General features: G+C 44.3%; 1 protein-coding gene across 2 annotated transcripts; it reads left to right on the top strand.

Moving 5' to 3' along the window:
* Nucleotides 1-4274: 4274 nt before the first annotated feature.
* LOC113404363 (uncharacterized) lies at nucleotides 4275-7541 on the top strand. Of its 2 annotated transcripts, none has more exons than XM_026645234.2 (2): nucleotides 4275-4743; nucleotides 6060-7541. In XM_026645234.2, the coding sequence occupies exons 1-2, from the start codon at nucleotides 4608-4610 to the stop codon at nucleotides 6722-6724; spliced, it is 801 nt and encodes a 266-aa protein (XP_026501019.2). In that variant the 5' UTR covers nucleotides 4275-4607; the 3' UTR covers nucleotides 6725-7541. The 2 variants fall into 2 exon arrangements, with proteins under 2 accessions (XP_026501019.2, XP_026501020.2); XM_026645235.2 differs by lacking the exon at nucleotides 4275-4743 and adding an exon at nucleotides 4880-4991.
* Nucleotides 7542-17004: the final 9463 nt, after the last annotated feature.

Here is a 17004-nt window from a genome sequence, read left to right as displayed (position 1 = left end):
GTCCCGCAGTCGGACCCTCCGCTCAATTATTTGCATTCGAAGATAACTCTCCCGATCGCTCCGCAGCGGACGTCGTAATATTGTTATGTTATTTGATTGAATGAGATGAGTTAACAACTTCAGGGACGCCAGTACTTTATCATCGAACATGAAGGACTCAGTGATATGAGTTTGGAAGCTGTTCAGATTTATAACATACAAGTAGAGATGTAGTTACAAAAAGTTACGTATTTAGGGTTCACAATGAAATATTTTAAAATAAAAATTAAAAAAAAATATTTTTTCAAAATATAACGATTGATGAGATCTCGCTTCGTCGTCCGATGTTAAGTTATTGTATTGTCCTCCAAATGGAACTATATTTGCAAAGATTCATATTATACTCGTACTTCGTTTGAATAGTTGTAGGTTAAAGTTGATCGCTCACACAGGTGTCGAGTGTCTGCACAGAGACAGTCGCTACCCATAATCCAAACGCGTATGTTAAATAGTGGGTTCCATTACAAGCGATTACTATGTCGTATACAATTTATGTCATTCCAGTTATACATTGAAAGCCAATGGCATTTCAACTCGAAATGGGCGCGGGCTTCGAGGAGGGCGGCTCGATAGTTATGAGAAGTCGCTGTGTGGCGTGCTCCCACACACACACACACACGTCCAGCTACCATTTTTTGCGGAGCCGGAAGTGATTCCATTAAGTGTGAAAACTTCAACACCAAGTTATTAGCAAAAGTGCGAATGCTGTAACAATATGTAAAATATTCTTTTCTCAGCACACAAGCCCAATATTACAATTTCCTCTCGATGTAAAGGCCCCGTGCGAGCTCGGAGAGGTGGGTCCTACGGTTATGTATTGTGGTACATCTATGATTTTATTGACAAATAACAGTACGCTGTGTTCCGATTTGACGAGTGAGTGACCCGGCAACAGTGCACCTAGCACATAAGGAATAATATCGCAGTATGTCCATAAACGTGTTATCGAAGCAGTAGTCGACGTAGCGAAGTAGATCGGTAGCGGTGTCGTACACAGTGTGGCGGGAACACGGTGCATTTAGTGATTTGTTTGCTCGCTCGAGGGCCGACCGCCATTACGCCGCACATTTGCCCCAAAACAAATATCATATACGCTCATTACTAGGGAGAAGGTAGGGAGGGGGGAGCGATCAAACAAATTCGGTTCGCTTTTATTTGTCGATGTAATTTGTTATCTAGAGGAGTGTCGGCGCGTGCCGCAACACGGGCCTGCTGCGACCAGTATGAGAAGTGCTGAGTCCTCAGAGTTCAGAGTAGACCACAGCGTTAATTGATTAAGGCATCGATTCCTTATGACTTCTCTAAGTCGATGCATCCTTCATCGATTCTACATGGCAATTTGTTCGTAAGAATTTAGCATGTGTATATTGAGTTGTTTCCTTTCTTCATTGACTGTTGGTACTCCGGGTCCATGTTAAGTTAAATTTGAAAATAGTTTAAATAATTCCTTACAGATTATGGTATATCTACATCACAATATTAAAATCATAGCCGACAGATCTCGCCGACAGAGTCGGTCCGTTCTGTAACCGAATCCAATATAAAGTGATTAATTCGAGGTTTGTTTTGAAATATCATTATTCATCTTTTTGGCACCCATAGCTACTACAGTCTATAATACAAATAACGCTAAATTATAATATTTATTGAAAATATATAAAATATACGGGATTGCGGCGAAAGAACGGTAGCGTGGAGCTAACTTGTTGACACTACACTTCATTTAATCCGATATAGTGAAGATTCAACAAATTTTAGGCGAATTCAGATTCATACAAAATAATTCCAAAATACGACACGAAAGTGCTTTTCCAGCTCCGGGTGAGCGCTGTGTGTGTTCAGATCACACCGGCGCAGACGCAGCGCACGTACTCGTATCGTTAGCGGATGTTACAAGTACGATCATAATAGTATAGTCGCGAAAGTGATTATTTTCGTAATACCGGCGTCACACCGCCCGCGGTTTCTTAATATTTGGTCTTACGTTTATGTCATAGCGAGAATTGGAAGTTCCTACGTGTTCAGGCAGTTTCTCGAAGTAAATATAAAAGGAATAATAATGTGTAATAATGTTAAAATATAAAAGCAAACGAAGAAGCTCGCGAGCGTTTAAAAGCTAATAAAACGTTAATAGCATCGCTTTAATGAAAAAGGAAAACAAAATCTCAAAGTAGCGATAAAGTTTTATTTTAGAAGTTCCGACAAAGCAAGTGTCGCGAGAATGAAAAGCTATCGGTGTTTCGCGAGGCCAGGGCTGAGGGGCTGAGGGGCTGAGGGCTGAGGGCTTCTTGATTAAATGAGTACAAAGAGCATCAATAGGAATTTGAAACATTTCATTTTGATTAAAAAAAATTAGGAGTTAATATAAAACGAGAGGCTTAAAGTTAAATTACTTTTTACGCCTCTGTAATAGAAGTGTATTATAGTATTTTATTTTAGTAAAGTAGAATATATAGAATATTCAAATAGTTATATCAAATGAATTCCAAATATAATAATAGTTTGATATATTCTCCTGTACGTTACGAGGAGGCAGCCCTTCGCGAGAGGCGCAAAGATATATAAAACCGCGGTGCGCACTCGGAAATGAAACTTCCTCAGGAAGAGCTGCGAATCTCTTTTGACATTTTCCACGCGGCCGTTTGCCTCCGCACCTCTCCTTCGAGTCAAGCGCGTTCGGCATTATTAACCACAAATTTACAAGTCAGTGAATGCCTTTTTATCGCCACATCACACGACGACGAAATAGTTCGAGGTACTGTCATTATCATTATATAGGTACTTATATATAGCTTTTAATTAATTTCACTTTTTAGCATCGTCCCACGGCTGGGCCAAGGCCTGAAGGATGTATTGTGAGGTATACCATCACAGCAGTTCAATTCGGGTCGTTCTGTATTCATACACGTGGCAGATATTTCCGATGCGTATAGATTTCCTCTCGATGTTCTCCTTCACCGTCGAGCGCGAGATGAATTATAAACACAAATGTAGCCCGGGTTCGAAGCCACAATCTTCGGTTGAGATTAACGTGTCTAACTACTTGACCATCTCGGATGTGTTGTTAGTATGGGTCAAATCCTGTACCTAAATTTTCAACCAGTCACAACCGACCGCTTGAGCTAACATTTTGCAAAACCTGATTCCAACTCATCACATGCGGCGAACGAAACAGCGGCGCGCCATTTCGATGCTTTCGAGGCTTCCTACTTTACTATTTAGTGACGAAGGTGACCACTAATGAGTCAGTCAGTTGTTTTGAAAACGCGGTCCAAACGAGGGTTCAGCTTATGCTGCGAGTAAAGGTACGCTAATGGCACAAGCGTGGAGCTGAGCCGATTGCTGTCACATCGAGCTATTGCTATATTACAGTAACGAAATAACCGCTGAACAATATCGTGAAATGTCAGAAGTCGATACGCAACATTGATTATAATAAATATAAAATTTATAGGATACACGCGTCTAACGGCGTGTCACTGTAAGTCGGTTTTCAACATACGACGGCTGAGAGCGAAGTGGTTTCATTCTAGAATAGTGCGTGTTTACACTTTTATATTTTTAACTGACATTGTTATACACATTTGTTTTAAGCCTTTTTTCCCCAAATACAACGTTCTTATTCAATGACATCGTAAGTACCGATTTAACCGTATTAATTAATTTCAGTTCTTATTTTTACTGTTAAATGATAAATTAAATGGTGATTAATTATTTTATCAGACTGATAAACATGTTTAATGCACACCTAGTGAGATATCACACCACAATACATGCATATGTACCGGCCGGTGTAACGTGGTCGGAAATATGCGTTCTACTGATATGGAGTACTCGTAGGGTACTCATGTTATTTGCGCATGTAGGTACTGTGTAGTAAGTATACCCACTCGTATTTTATTATTATTTCGAGCGCATTGTGGTTTTATATTGCTATGTTGTTTTATTTAAATGTAGTATTAATTTATATAAATATATTATTAATAAAATAATTTAGGCCAGCAATAGATTAACATAATAAGACAAACAGGATAATAGGAAGCGTCGCTGCGTGACGCTTCTACCGTCGTGTCCACCGGGGGTTCGGCGTCTCCTGTCATTGTAAGCGGCTCGCATGTCGAGTTCGGTGTTTTCACTGAATGCGATCCAATCGACGTGATCGATGTAATGCAATGACAGTAACGAAGCCAGGAACGCGTGCGTCCGTCGCGTGAGTGCGAGTGCGAATTTGCGTTCCGCTGAGGTCTGTTACGTATGTACTTGTACATCGCATCTTTTATTCTCCTCTTTGATTCAAAATAAATTATTCGCGTCCGGTATCGCAAAATGAAATAAAGGACCGCGAAGAAGCGTCGTCTGCTGGTATGCGACTCGAGCGAACCGCGAACCGGCCGCCGGGCGCCGGGCGCCGGGCTGCGGGGTCGAGGCAGAGGCAGTGAGGCGGCGCGCGGCGCGGGTCGGCGGAGGGGCCGGCAGCGGCGGCCGCGCCCGCTCGGGCCCAGCGGCCCCGCTCAGTCCGCGCCCGGAGTCCGCCGCCGCCGCCTCGCCGCTTCGCCACGCGCCGCGCCATGGAGATGGAGCACTTCATAGAGACCGTGCGCAAGTACCCCTGCCTGTGGAACACGACCGCCATCGAGTATCGCGACCAAGAGCTGAAGGACGCTGCCTGGGCGGAGGTGATGAAGGAGACGGATCTGTCGTCAGGTGAGAGCGTCGTTCGGTGGCGTGCCTCGCGCAGTGCCGCGCCGACCGGCGTGCGGCGCCCCCCTGCCCGCCCCGCCGCGCCCCGCCGCGCCCCGCCGGCCCGGCCCCCGGCGGCGTCGGTGGCGGCGCGGTCGCGGTGCGACGCTGCCGGTTGCCGGCTGCCGGCTGCATTCATTGTAATCGCGTTGTATCAACTAATTAGATTTGTTGCTTTTTATAGCATAGCCGCTTTCTAAATAATATGCCGGGTAAATACTTACCTATAGTTTTCATTACGGTAAATAATACTTTTGAGAATACTCACAGAGAATATAAATTAATGTGATTTGTATAGGTAACGTTTACTCGCACGCGTGTGCTGTGCATATATAATTGCGTTAATTGATTACAACAGTATATTTAATTATGTTTACAATAATTTTCACATTTGCGATATTTATTTTAATTTTAGACTCCGAGCTGTAGTGAGTGTGGCGCCTCGACACTAATTAAATTATGTCAAAATAATGTGCGTACCTACTTACTTATTTTGAAATAAATAAAATACTAAATAAGTTTTACAAATATACATATGTATGTGTTTATGTCTTGAATTTGGAACTAATTCTCCTTTCGAACAACGTCTGTTTTGATATCATAGATGATATATAACATATCATTTAATATATTTTTCCTACACTCACGACAATTTGAAATTGTACACGACAATTTGAAATTGTACTTCTAACGAATAATCTTAATTATTGTCAAGTCCCAATCTTGCTTCGTACTTTGTATTAATAGTTTTATAACTAACGTATTTCTCATGTAATCCTTTACATAAGAAATTGTATCTTTTCAAAAAAAAGAATCCTATACCAATAACCATACATAAAACCGAAAACCGTGTCCAATTTGTAAAGTATCATTGTCATTTTTTACTTCTAATACCGACTCGGGTCTGACTTTAGCAATAAATATAACCCACAAAATATAACATTGTGCTCCGTGACCACACGCGTCGCGGCTGCTTCTCCCAGCGGCTGCCGGTGCAGTTCCGCGCGGGCCCTTCGTTAAGGACATCATTATCGTATATCAGTATTCTTCTTCCCGTCCGCCGTCTTAATATTTATTGCTGTTTAGTAACGAAAGTGAAATTATTGTTGGCTTATTATAATTATTTACATAGATATCGGTTTCAAATGTACAGCGAACACGCGGGCTTGACGGACAGAATGTTTGTCTTGTGTGTCTTCTAAACTACTCATTACAAATATATATATATATATATATATATATATATATAATCTATATTTGAATCCTTGTTTCTTTTATAGTGAAAGAAGTAAAACTGAAATGGAAGAAGCTCCGTGACAGCTATCGCGATGCGCTAAAGCGACAGAGTGAGATGTTGGCCAAGGACCCTGGCAACCCCGCTAAGAAAGTCTACCCCTGGAAGTACATGGGACTCATGCAGTTCCTGCAGCCGCACATGAGCGTGCGCAAGAAGCCAGCGGAGTCGCCGCAGTACGCGCCCCCGCCGGCGCAGGACTCGTCCGCGCATGCGCACAACGGTGACGCGCATTCGACTGACGACTCCGATTCGGAACCAGAGTCCTCGCCCAAGCGCAAAAGCGTCGAGCGTCTCACCGTCATCGACAGAAAGTTAGACTACCTCTGCAAGGCGCAGAGTAAACGGCAGTTTACCGACGCGCACTACCAGGAGCGGAAACGGGATCGCCTGCCGCCGACCGTGCCGGACCCACTCGACATCTTCTTCAACAGCATGTGCCAGTCGACGAAGCGCTTCCCCTACCCGGTACAGATCAAGATCAAGAAGACGCTCTTCGACGCGGTGATCGAGGCGGAGGAGGCGCTTATCGCAGAGCAACAGAGCTACGCCAGCCTGTGGGCGCGAGGCGCCGGAAGCTCGTCCAGCAGCGAGGCTGGCGAGGGCGGAGAGGCGGGCGAGGCGGACGACGAAGACCGGAAGCCCTCCTGAGCCGCCGCCCGCGCCGCGCTCTACCTCTACTACGCACACTACGCCAACTACGCACGCTACGCCTCCTCCGACGCCTATCCTTCGTAGATTCGCGACCGGGAGCCATTTCGCTTTCGTTTGGACATACTAGTGGGTGCGAGTATGGGGCGCGACGTCATCGGTGTTCCGTTTACCATTGAGCAGTATTGTTATTGTTAATTAAGGCCCGACTCAGTCGGCTGTATATACATATGTACGATAGAATTAGGGAAGCTACGTGACCAGATAGTATACGCTTACAATGAAAACGTCCAGTGTGGATAGGTCGTTGACGACTAGTGGTTTTGTGAGATTGTCTAATCACTTATTATAAGTACTCTTAAATAGTATGCGCCCCCAAATATTTGGCTGTTGAGGCTCCTTTACTTCCTAGTGTAAAATGTAGCCTTCCTGTTGACACAGGGTATAAGTTAGCACTGGCGTGGTTCACGCGTGAAGTTTACATAAATAGACAGAAATTCTGAGTTTCTGATACATGACAAAAATATACCGTACGCTTGATCTTCATTAAAATGTTTTGATGTTCTGATGTTCTGCTCGCGGCAGTGACACTGGTTGCAGCGCGTCCACCGGTAGCGCCGACCGCCGTTACACAAACAGAAATTCTATCACAGTATCTTCTAGAACATCGATCGACTGATTTACTTCCTTGCGAGTATAACGGTTAGGTTAAGTTTATATCATAGCTAAGGGAAAACTGGAATGTGTGTAATTTTTATTTTTATACAAACATGACATTGACTTCCAATAAAATATAATAAAAACTTCATATAAAATAGACCGTCGTCTTATTTTACAGAACCCGAAAACTTAAAATGATTGTTTTCTTATTATTGCAAAGTAATTATTTAAAAACCACGGCACGCACTGGTATCGAGCAATATACTCTGCGCTGCGTGTAGTGCCTTTAGGGCAAGTTTATTTTTATTAGCAGTGCGATCAATCACAATATGTGACCAGAAAATGTACAAAGTGACACCACCCTTGTAAAAGCTGTATTTATAAATGATTACTCATTATATTATATAAAACAGATAATCTCTGATTAAATAAGTTTGATGAGAGAGCGGGAAAGTGCAGTCAGTGAGAAAAAGTACTGCCGTAGTAACTCATTTTATTATCAATCGGTTCGTCTAAATATCTTAAATTAACATGTAGCCATAGTAAAGATTCTTTGGAGTGTTTGTTCCTTTTAAATAGTCAATAACACTCTAAAAGAAAATCCTTAGATTAAGTTTTTTAAGTTACCTTATTTGCTTAAAAGTCATTATTATCTCAAAGAAATACTTTATACATAGTATAGAAGTCTTGTTCGAAAATATAACCAAAGCAAAATAATATGAAAGATTTCTCAGTGGGGGAGTAAAACAGGCTAGGTATGCGCTCAATCATCAAACAGTCTCTGCACGTCTGTATTCTTGCCTAATCTTCTGTTACTTTAAATGCGGTAAGGTCGTCCGTCGGTTGGTGATACTCGAACAGAGACCGATTCACGAAGGTCATTGGGCAATGTAAATGTAATATCTTAATGGTTTCGAGATCGGATTTCGCTTGCTCTTTCGAACTGTGCTCTCATCGCTAATATTTACTTACAAAGAGAATATGAGTTACGAGCTGAAGGTAAAGTACGTTTCAATTGTTGTCATAACGAGGCCAGCTCCCGTATGTACAGACAAAGGGGAGGAATTGTTTTAGAATTTAGATGATGAACTTTTAATGACCAATTTATAAAACAAACGACTATTCCCTCACATTTACCAATAGAATAGTGAGCGCGGTATACGTGCTTATATTATTGTTATTATGTTGTTGAAATGAGAATTAACTTATTCCTTTGTGGTGTTTTACTTTAAAAACACACTTCGAAAAGGCTCGCACTTGTAACTGTTTGGTAACAAAGGAACTATTAAGGGATTTTTATGTATTGACAGGCAGTCTAATATTAGTCAGGTACGAAGCGGACGGATATATAATAATAGCGAACGTGGCAGGTAGCCATAATAATAAATAGGACTCCGTCCTGCGCCCGCGCCGACGACGCCGCCTTTGACTAGCCTGTATCCTGTTTACGTCACGCGCTCGTAAACTGCGCCTGCGTCACGCAACACGATCAGCTGATCGCAAGGGCTGTTTCTTCACGCTATTAACACCCTTATTACTCGGAACTATGTCAAAGATACAACCGTTGAGAGTTCCCTGTAGAGGCAACAGCTGTTTTCATTCAAAGGAAACATTTATGTTCGCTTCGGTGGTGTGCGTGGGTGCACAGGAATACCGGGCTTCGCAGAATCGGAACGACACACTTTTTAGTTTCCGGCCTTTCTTCGATAGAAAAAAATTGCAGACTGCATCAGTCGTGACGCGATAAAAACGTCGTCACCGTCATCGTCATCATACTTCATAAGTAATACTTAATACTTTTATAAAAATAATTAATGTCTATACATTCAGAGGCTTTATTAACCAAGTTCAGAAAATATAAAGGGAGCCGGAGACGGGAGACGTCGAAGGCGGTCACTTATATATTTAATTAAGTCCTGCTTTTGAATTACTTTGAATCGTTTAGCGCTAACGGATGCCTCGAACTGTAGAAGGAGACGCGGAGAGGCCGAGCGGGTCCGTTGTTTTATTTTTATGATGGTAAGTAATAATCAACGGGCGCTCGCAAACGGAAAGAGAAAAAATTGGTTGCGAGTTCCTTAATTGCTCCATAAATCAGGATAGAGTTGCACCCGGAGCGGCGCAGCCACTATTTTCGGAGGTGATCTTAAATGAGAAAATGGATTAAGGGTTTTGTATTAAAATAAGTCGGGAGATTTATTGGACTTCAAATAAAAGAGACTCTTGTGATTTACTTTTTACTTTTTATGTTCTTTATTACGAGACGGCATAACCGTATTGGTTGATTTAAGTTGCTAAGATGTGTTTGTTTGTTTCCAATATATGCATCGAAAGCGCTTTCAGGAAAGACATGTTTGTTGGAATGACATCGATATAAGTTTTTTATCCATTTTTTTAATTTGCCATATAACATGACAAATGATTTAATCTGCGTTCTTTGCTTATTGTGCCAGATATGCAGACATGGAGCCGAGATGGCCCAGTGGTTAGAACGCGTGCATCTTAACCAATGATTTCGGGTTTAAACCCAGGCAGGCACCACTGAATTTTCATGTGCTTAATTTGTATTTATAAATCTTCTCGTGCTCGGCGGTGAGGTGAAAACATCGTGAGGAAGCCTGTATGTATCTAATTTCAATGAAATTCTGCCACATATGTATTCCACCAACCCGCATCAGAGCAGCGTGGTGGTATATGCTCCAAACCTTCTTCTCAAAGGGAGAGGAGCCCTTAACCCAGCAGTGGGAAATTTACAGGTTGCTAATGTAATGTATAAAAATGCAGACATGTTTTTTTAACTAATTTGAGTTATTTATTAGTTTTATACTAACGTCCTGTAAAGTTAGTTGGGCGCGCGTCCACTTTTCGATAATTTTAGTTCAAATAATTGTATGCGCAGTTAAATATAAGTAGTACTTATATAGAATGAATAAAACCGTTTACTTTTTATTTCAACTACGTCGTTTTAAAAAAACGTTGAGGAAAAAAGACGAAGCGTCGTATCGCATAGCCTACATACTTGAATATACTTGAATATATTTTATATACATATATAATAATAAAAGACAACTATGGCCAGTTATAATTTATGAATTTGAAACTTATTAGTGTATATATTACATAGTATTAAATAAATACATCATAATATAATATCTTGGCTAATTAACCTTACAATAAAGTATATTATGCTTCGCCATCCTTGTAAAAGTTGCTAATGTAATTGGTTCTACACGTATCTATATCTGTACTAATATTATAAATGAGAAAGTAACTCTGTCTGTCTGTCTGTCTGTCTGTCTGTCTGTCTGTCTGTCTGTCTGTCTGTCTGTCTGTCTGTCTGTCTGTCTGTCTGTCTGTCTGTCTGTCTGTCTGTCTGTCTGTCTGTCTGTCTGTCTGTCTGTCTGTCTGTCTGTCTGTCTGTCTGTCTGTCTGTCTGTCTGTCTGTCTGTCTGTCTGTCTGTCTGTCTGTCTGTCTGTCTGTCTGTCTGTCTGTCTGTCTGTCTGTCTGTCTGTCTGTCTGTCTGTCTGTCTGTCTGTCTGTCTGTCTGTCTGTCTGTCTGTCTGTCTGTCTGTCTGTCTGTCTGTCTGTCTGTCTGTCTGTCTGTCTGTCTGTCTGTCTGTCTGTCTGTCTGTCTGTCTGTCTGTCTGTCTGTCTGTCTGTCTGTCTGTCTGTCTGTCTGTCTGTCTGTCTGTCTGTCTGTCTGTCTGTCTGTCTGTCTGTCTGTCTGTCTGTCTGTCTGTCTGTCTGTCTGTCTGTCTGTCTGTCTGTCTGTCTGTCTGTCTGTCTGTCTGTCTGTCTGTCTGTCTGTCTGTCTGTCTGTCTGTCTGTCTGTCTGTCTGTCTGTCTGTCTGTCTGTCTGTCTGTCTGTCTGTCTGTCTGTCTGTCTGTCTGTCTGTCTGTCTGTCTGTCTGTCTGTCTGTCTGTCTGTCTGTCTGTCTGTCTGTCTGTCTGTCTGTCTGTCTGTCTGTCTGTCTGTCTGTCTGTCTGTCTGTCTGTCTGTCTGTCTGTCTGTCTGTCTGTCTGTCTGTCTGTCTGTCTGTCTGTCTGTCTGTCTGTCTGTCTGTCTGTCTGTCTGTCTGTCTGTCTGTCTGTCTGTCTGTCTGTCTGTCTGTCTGTCTGTCTGCCTGCCTGCCTGCCTGCCTGCCTGCCTGCCTGCCTGCCTGCCTGCCTGCCTGCCTGCCTGCCTGCCTGCCTGCCTGCCTGCCTGCCTGCCTGCCTGCCTGCCTGCCTGCCTGCCTGCCTGCCTGCCTGCCTGCCTGCCTGCCTGCCTGCCTGCCTGCCTGCCTGCCTGCCTGCCTGCCTGCCTGCCTGCCTGCCTGCCTGCCTGCCTGCCTGCCTGCCTGCCTGCCTGCCTGCCTGCCTGCCTGCCTGCCTGCCTGCCTGCCTGCCTGCCTGCCTGCCTGCCTGCCTGCCTGCCTGCCTGCCTGCCTGCCTGCCTGCCTGCCTGCCTGCCTGCCTGCCTGCCTGCCTGCCTGCCTGCCTGCCTGCCTGCCTGCCTGCCTGCCTGCCTGCCTGCCTGCCTGCCTGCCTGCCTGCCTGCCTGCCTGCCTGCCTGCCTGCCTGCCTGCCTGCCTGCCTGCCTGCCTGCCTGCCTGCCTGCCTGCCTGCCTGCCTGCCTGCCTGCCTGCCTGCCTGCCTGCCTGCCTGCCTGCCTGCCTGCCTGCCTGCCTGCCTGCCTGCCTGCCTGCCTGCCTGCCTGCCTGCCTGCCTGCCTGCCTGCCTGCCTGCCTGCCTGCCTGCCTGCCTGCCTGCCTGCCTGCCTGCCTGCCTGCCTGCCTGCCTGCCTGCCTGCCTGCCTGCCTGCCTGCCTGCCTGCCTGCCTGCCTGCCTGCCTGCCTGCCTGCCTGCCTGCCTGCCTGCCTGCCTGCCTGCCTGCCTGCCTGCCTGCCTGCCTGCCTGCCTGCCTGCCTGCCTGCCTGCCTGCCTGCCTGCCTGCCTGCCTGCCTGCCTGCCTGCCTGCCTGCCTGCCTGCCTGCCTGCCTGCCTGCCTGCCTGCCTGCCTGCCTGCCTGCCTGCCTGCCTGCCTGCCTGCCTGCCTGCCTGCCTGCCTGCCTGCCTGCCTGCCTGCCTGCCTGCCTGCCTGCCTGCCTGCCTGCCTGCCTGCCTGCCTGCCTGCCTGCCTGCCTGCCTGCCTGCCTGCCTGCCTGCCTGCCTGCCTGCCTGCCTGCCTGCCTGCCTGCCTGCCTGCCTGCCTGCCTGCCTGCCTGCCTGCCTGCCTGCCTGCCTGCCTGCCTGCCTGCCTGCCTGCCTGCCTGCCTGCCTGCCTGCCTGCCTGCCTGCCTGCCTGCCTGCCTGCCTGCCTGCCTGCCTGCCTGCCTGCCTGCCTGCCTGCCTGCCTGCCTGCCTGCCTGCCTGCCTGCCTGCCTGCCTGCCTGCCTGCCTGCCTGCCTGCCTGCCTGCCTGCCTGCCTGCCTGCCTGCCTGCCTGCCTGCCTGCCTGCCTGCCTGCCTGCCTGCCTGCCTGCCTGCCTGCCTGCCTGCCTGCCTGCCTGCCTGCCTGCCTGCCTGCCTGCCTGCCTGCCTGCCTGCCTGCCTGCCTGCCTGCCTGCCTGCCTGCCTGCCTGCCTGCCTGCCTGCCTGCCTGTTTGCTTCCTACCGAATTTGATGAAATTTGGTAGGAAGCAAACTTGAACTCCAAGGAAGACATAGGCTACTTTTTTACCTAACACATGACAACCAACCCCTAAAACGTGAGCGAAGCCACGGGCGACAACTAGTATTAAATGAAATAGTTATTTTAGCATATTCTGTATGAGATAACATGACAGTTCGTTAAGGTGGTGGTTCTTATTATGGTTTTATTGGTATCATAATCCCATAAAAAAAATTGGTTGTAAGTGCGTCACGAGTTACAAATTTGCAAAATATTTGGTTTACACTAATTTTGTGTGTTCTATCTCACGGACAGGTTTGAAGCGTAGCCTACTGATAATAATATTAAATGTATAAAGATATTCATAACACAATATTAATAATCATTATTATAAATTTGCCACTGAATGTTAAGCCTACAATTAAGCTTAATGCAATTCAAATAATTAATACTTGTTTTCACAGCCCAAGAGGCAGTTTCTTGTGCTAGAAAGAGTTGTACCCTTTGTATATTGCCTAATCTTAAAATATAATAAAGTAATAAAGAAATGGAAATAATTCTTAAAATATCCTGACATAACGTATCAAGTCTCTAAACAAAATGTAACTCGCTCATGTTCTGCTGTTATAAGCCTTCCTCTGCCGTCTTGGTTCATTGTATAAATATTGTTTTATTAGCATTGGCAATTTTTTATAATGAAAGATTATGTATTATATCGTTGAAATTATGAATTACTGTATATTTCACACAAAAAACATCTATAAAACTATTACATGATTGCACTATGAGTAAAGACTTAATGTGTAATATAATATGGTCACCAAAAGAAAAACAGGTCAAGTACTGGCTATCCTAGCTAGGCTAAATTAAATAGCCTGTGTTAAGGATAATCAGTTCTCTCTCCAAAAGTTGAAATAATTAAAATACATTAGAGATCTATCGCCTGGGTATTACAAAACGTATCTTATGTAAAATGTTTATAGGTAAATTATTAATTAAATTAAAATAGGTAATAATTAAGAGGTATGATTTATGATGTAGTGTGTTACTGTATGTGCGTGTGCGTGCGTGTGCGTGCGTGTAAGTATGGGTCAGTTGAAATTAGGTTATAGAAGTAATATATTTTTCTGTTTCATCGTACGTCTTGTTAAGCAGGAACGCATATACCATTTTTTACACTGAGCTAGTGGCCATTTATATATAAACAAATTAGAGGAATTATATTATTTAACGATTGTATTTGTTATCGACGGATAAGTTTTTCGCTATCCTAATAATATGTTAATAAATACGAAATAATCATAACGGCACTTGTTGACGGAGACATACTCCTATCGTCTGATTTACAAAACGCAAAATCTAAGATGTCACATGGTATAATCGCGATGACATAGAACGGATGCGACGTGTGCAGAAGCGTAGATATTGAGACCATTTGTTAGAGGTGGCCTATCGCTGTGAGCCGTACACAGCTTCCATGAAAAATATTATCGACTTTTTCTCGTCTCCATCAGTGAATTACTCTAAGGGCTTCAAGCCAGGCGTGAGAACGCGCAGCAAGTCATCGCGAGATCATTACTCGCACGTAAAGTCGGCTGTCGAATGTCGACAGCGCCCTCGGAGTAATCACCGGCCGTATTAAGCACCACCAACCCCTTTTACCGTTCTCAAGTTAAAGACACTTTATCGGTAAACGATTACCGAGGTCATATAATGCTTCCTGACTTAACCACTTCCATGAATATTTTGTACTAGCTGAGCCCGTGGTTCACCCGCGTTCAAATTCAGCTATAGCCACCTGATTCATGGGACCGTAGCGTCAAGTTATGTAACATATAATCTAAAACCTCAAACCTCCTCTATTATTTATTGTCTATAATATGGATTACTTAATAAGATCTTATGTACCTATTCACTCTGGTTCTCTACTTTAACACGTTTTACAAACCGTCCGGTTTGATATTACCAATAAAAAATATGTGCATACAAGGTACGATTAGCGCCGCTAGTGACTGAACTAATATAATGTCTTATTCGCCAGAAACACGTTTATGTGGGCGACGCGTAGAAACATGTTCAGGAGAGCGAAAGTTTCCGTGAATGAGTTGACGGTATTCCGGGGCATATAATTCAGCATTCGCGGTGTCGTTTGTCATCCGCGTCGACTGTCGAGCCTTTTTGTTATGAATTTTCTCGCCTCCTCTCAGAGCCAGATGACGTCAGGGCCGGTGCGGAGTAGCAACAATTTTTCATTTCGTAATTATGTCGGCCGTATAAATACAATTAGTATTATTGGACAAATGCTGTCGGGTGGCAATTGTGAAATGATTTATCGATTATGCGTTTTGTATTGTTGCATTGTCGTTTTGGGTTCGGGTGAGAATTCGACCTAGCTACACGTTAGCCCCGGTGGGTACCCTTTACTTTGTCCGATGTGTTTAACGGCACCCGCTGTCACGGTGCCGGCGTGACATGTGCTCTCGGCACAATAGCGTCGACCGTCGACAGCTCGCGCAGGCTGGCGGCAAGGGTTCGTCTCTCGCGCTTGGCTCGGTGCTCACGCGAGCGGCTGAAGCGTGCAGATGTTATTTGTAATAGCACTTATTTGCCACCACCGCGCACCGTTTGAAACGATACTTATGACACTCAACGAAACTCCTACGCTCTCATTATTCTTATCCATTGTGACTCGTTTCTTTATGTTTTGAATTAAATACATTTCTTTTAGTAATAAACTCGAAATTAGGAATAATAAATGGCACTCTCATAATCCGAGAAGGGTAATCCTCTCGCCGGGAGAGCGAGTGTGTGACATATGCATAATGAGTACGCGGGCGAGCTCCCCGGTCTCACGTTCGAGGGGCAATTAAAACGAGCCATTTGTATGCCACCAGGGGACGTCCCGCGCTCTAAAATTATGCTCCAAATTCAAATTTGCCAATCCTGAGGATGAGCGCCGCGCTCGTAAAAATGATGCCAATTTACGATAAAAAGCTGATTCCTGCATTCCGGGCGGAAGTTCAGTTTTACTATGTCCCTCCCGGCCCTGCGCCCCTCTCACCCGCCACCCTCCGAGTTTACTCGGTGCCTTTTATGGAAGTGCGAATTTATCGCCTAAGTTTTGAGAATGTTGTAAAGTTAAGAGCTTTTTAAAAACTGCCGTAAAACGGCCATAACGCGCGACTTGGAGCGGATATTAATAAAATGATAACGGAGCTCGCGACAGGTATCTATTCAATTAATCTGCGAGGGTCCGCCGGATGACGAACGTGTAAAGCGTGGCGTTACGCGTTAAAATAATGAGTTAGCCATGTCCTTCACTTCCTCTGGCCAAACTTACCGTAGCATTGCCTGGAATGACCTCGAGACGCAGGGATGAGCTCGTTATGTAGACTTTCATATATCAAAAGAAACTTAGCACACGACTTTTTTTAACTTTCAAAGATGTCGGCGGATCGACTAAGTCGTTTGCATCGGTATCCGTTCAACGTATCGAGTTCGGGACTGAGGAATATATTTCAGATGCAACTGATATTTGTATAAAAATTACTTTATAAATGTTTACTTTGTAATACTAAGAACAAACATGTCTTGATTTAATTTGTTATTTATTTATAATATTCCAAGCCGCTGCGCCTACGAATATGAGCGCATGTGAACATTCTGCTTCCGTATCCGTAGGTTAATATTATTATTTCGGTAAACATCTCTCCGGGCGGGCTGCGGGCGCTGTAATTTAGTTTTACTGCTCCATAAGGCATACCGTTCACGGCGACACTAAAAAAGAATTGCACTAAATCCTAGGCTTTCCCGTAACTCACTGTGGAGGGAATAAACATGCTCAAAGTGCGTCGTCAACTTTATCCCCTATAAAAACAATGGAGGTCGAATTCAGTGAGATTAAATAATTTATATATACTTGGCTTGGCTATATGTATATATATATATATATAGTAATAAATTATTTACATCCAATTAAAAACTATTTATTAATTGTATCGAAGAAGTATAATTTCTTAAGCGTACA

Source organism: Vanessa tameamea, chromosome 17 (assembly GCF_037043105.1).
Source record: "Vanessa tameamea isolate UH-Manoa-2023 chromosome 17, ilVanTame1 primary haplotype, whole genome shotgun sequence".
Taxonomy (NCBI): Eukaryota; Metazoa; Arthropoda; class Insecta; order Lepidoptera; family Nymphalidae; genus Vanessa; species Vanessa tameamea.
The sequence above is the reverse complement of the archived record's forward strand: the minus strand, read 5'-3'. Positions and strand labels throughout refer to the sequence as shown.

Bases quoted from the DNA above. Each gene is read 5' to 3' on its own strand.
- LOC113404363 (XM_026645234.2), top strand. From the start codon at position 4,608: ATGGAGATGGAGCACTTCATAGAGACCGTGCGCAAGTACCCCTGCCTG. The intron at 4,744-6,059 runs GTGAGAGCGTCG...TTTCTTTTATAG, and splicing joins GGAGACGGATCTGTCGTCAG to TGAAAGAAGTAAAACTGAAA.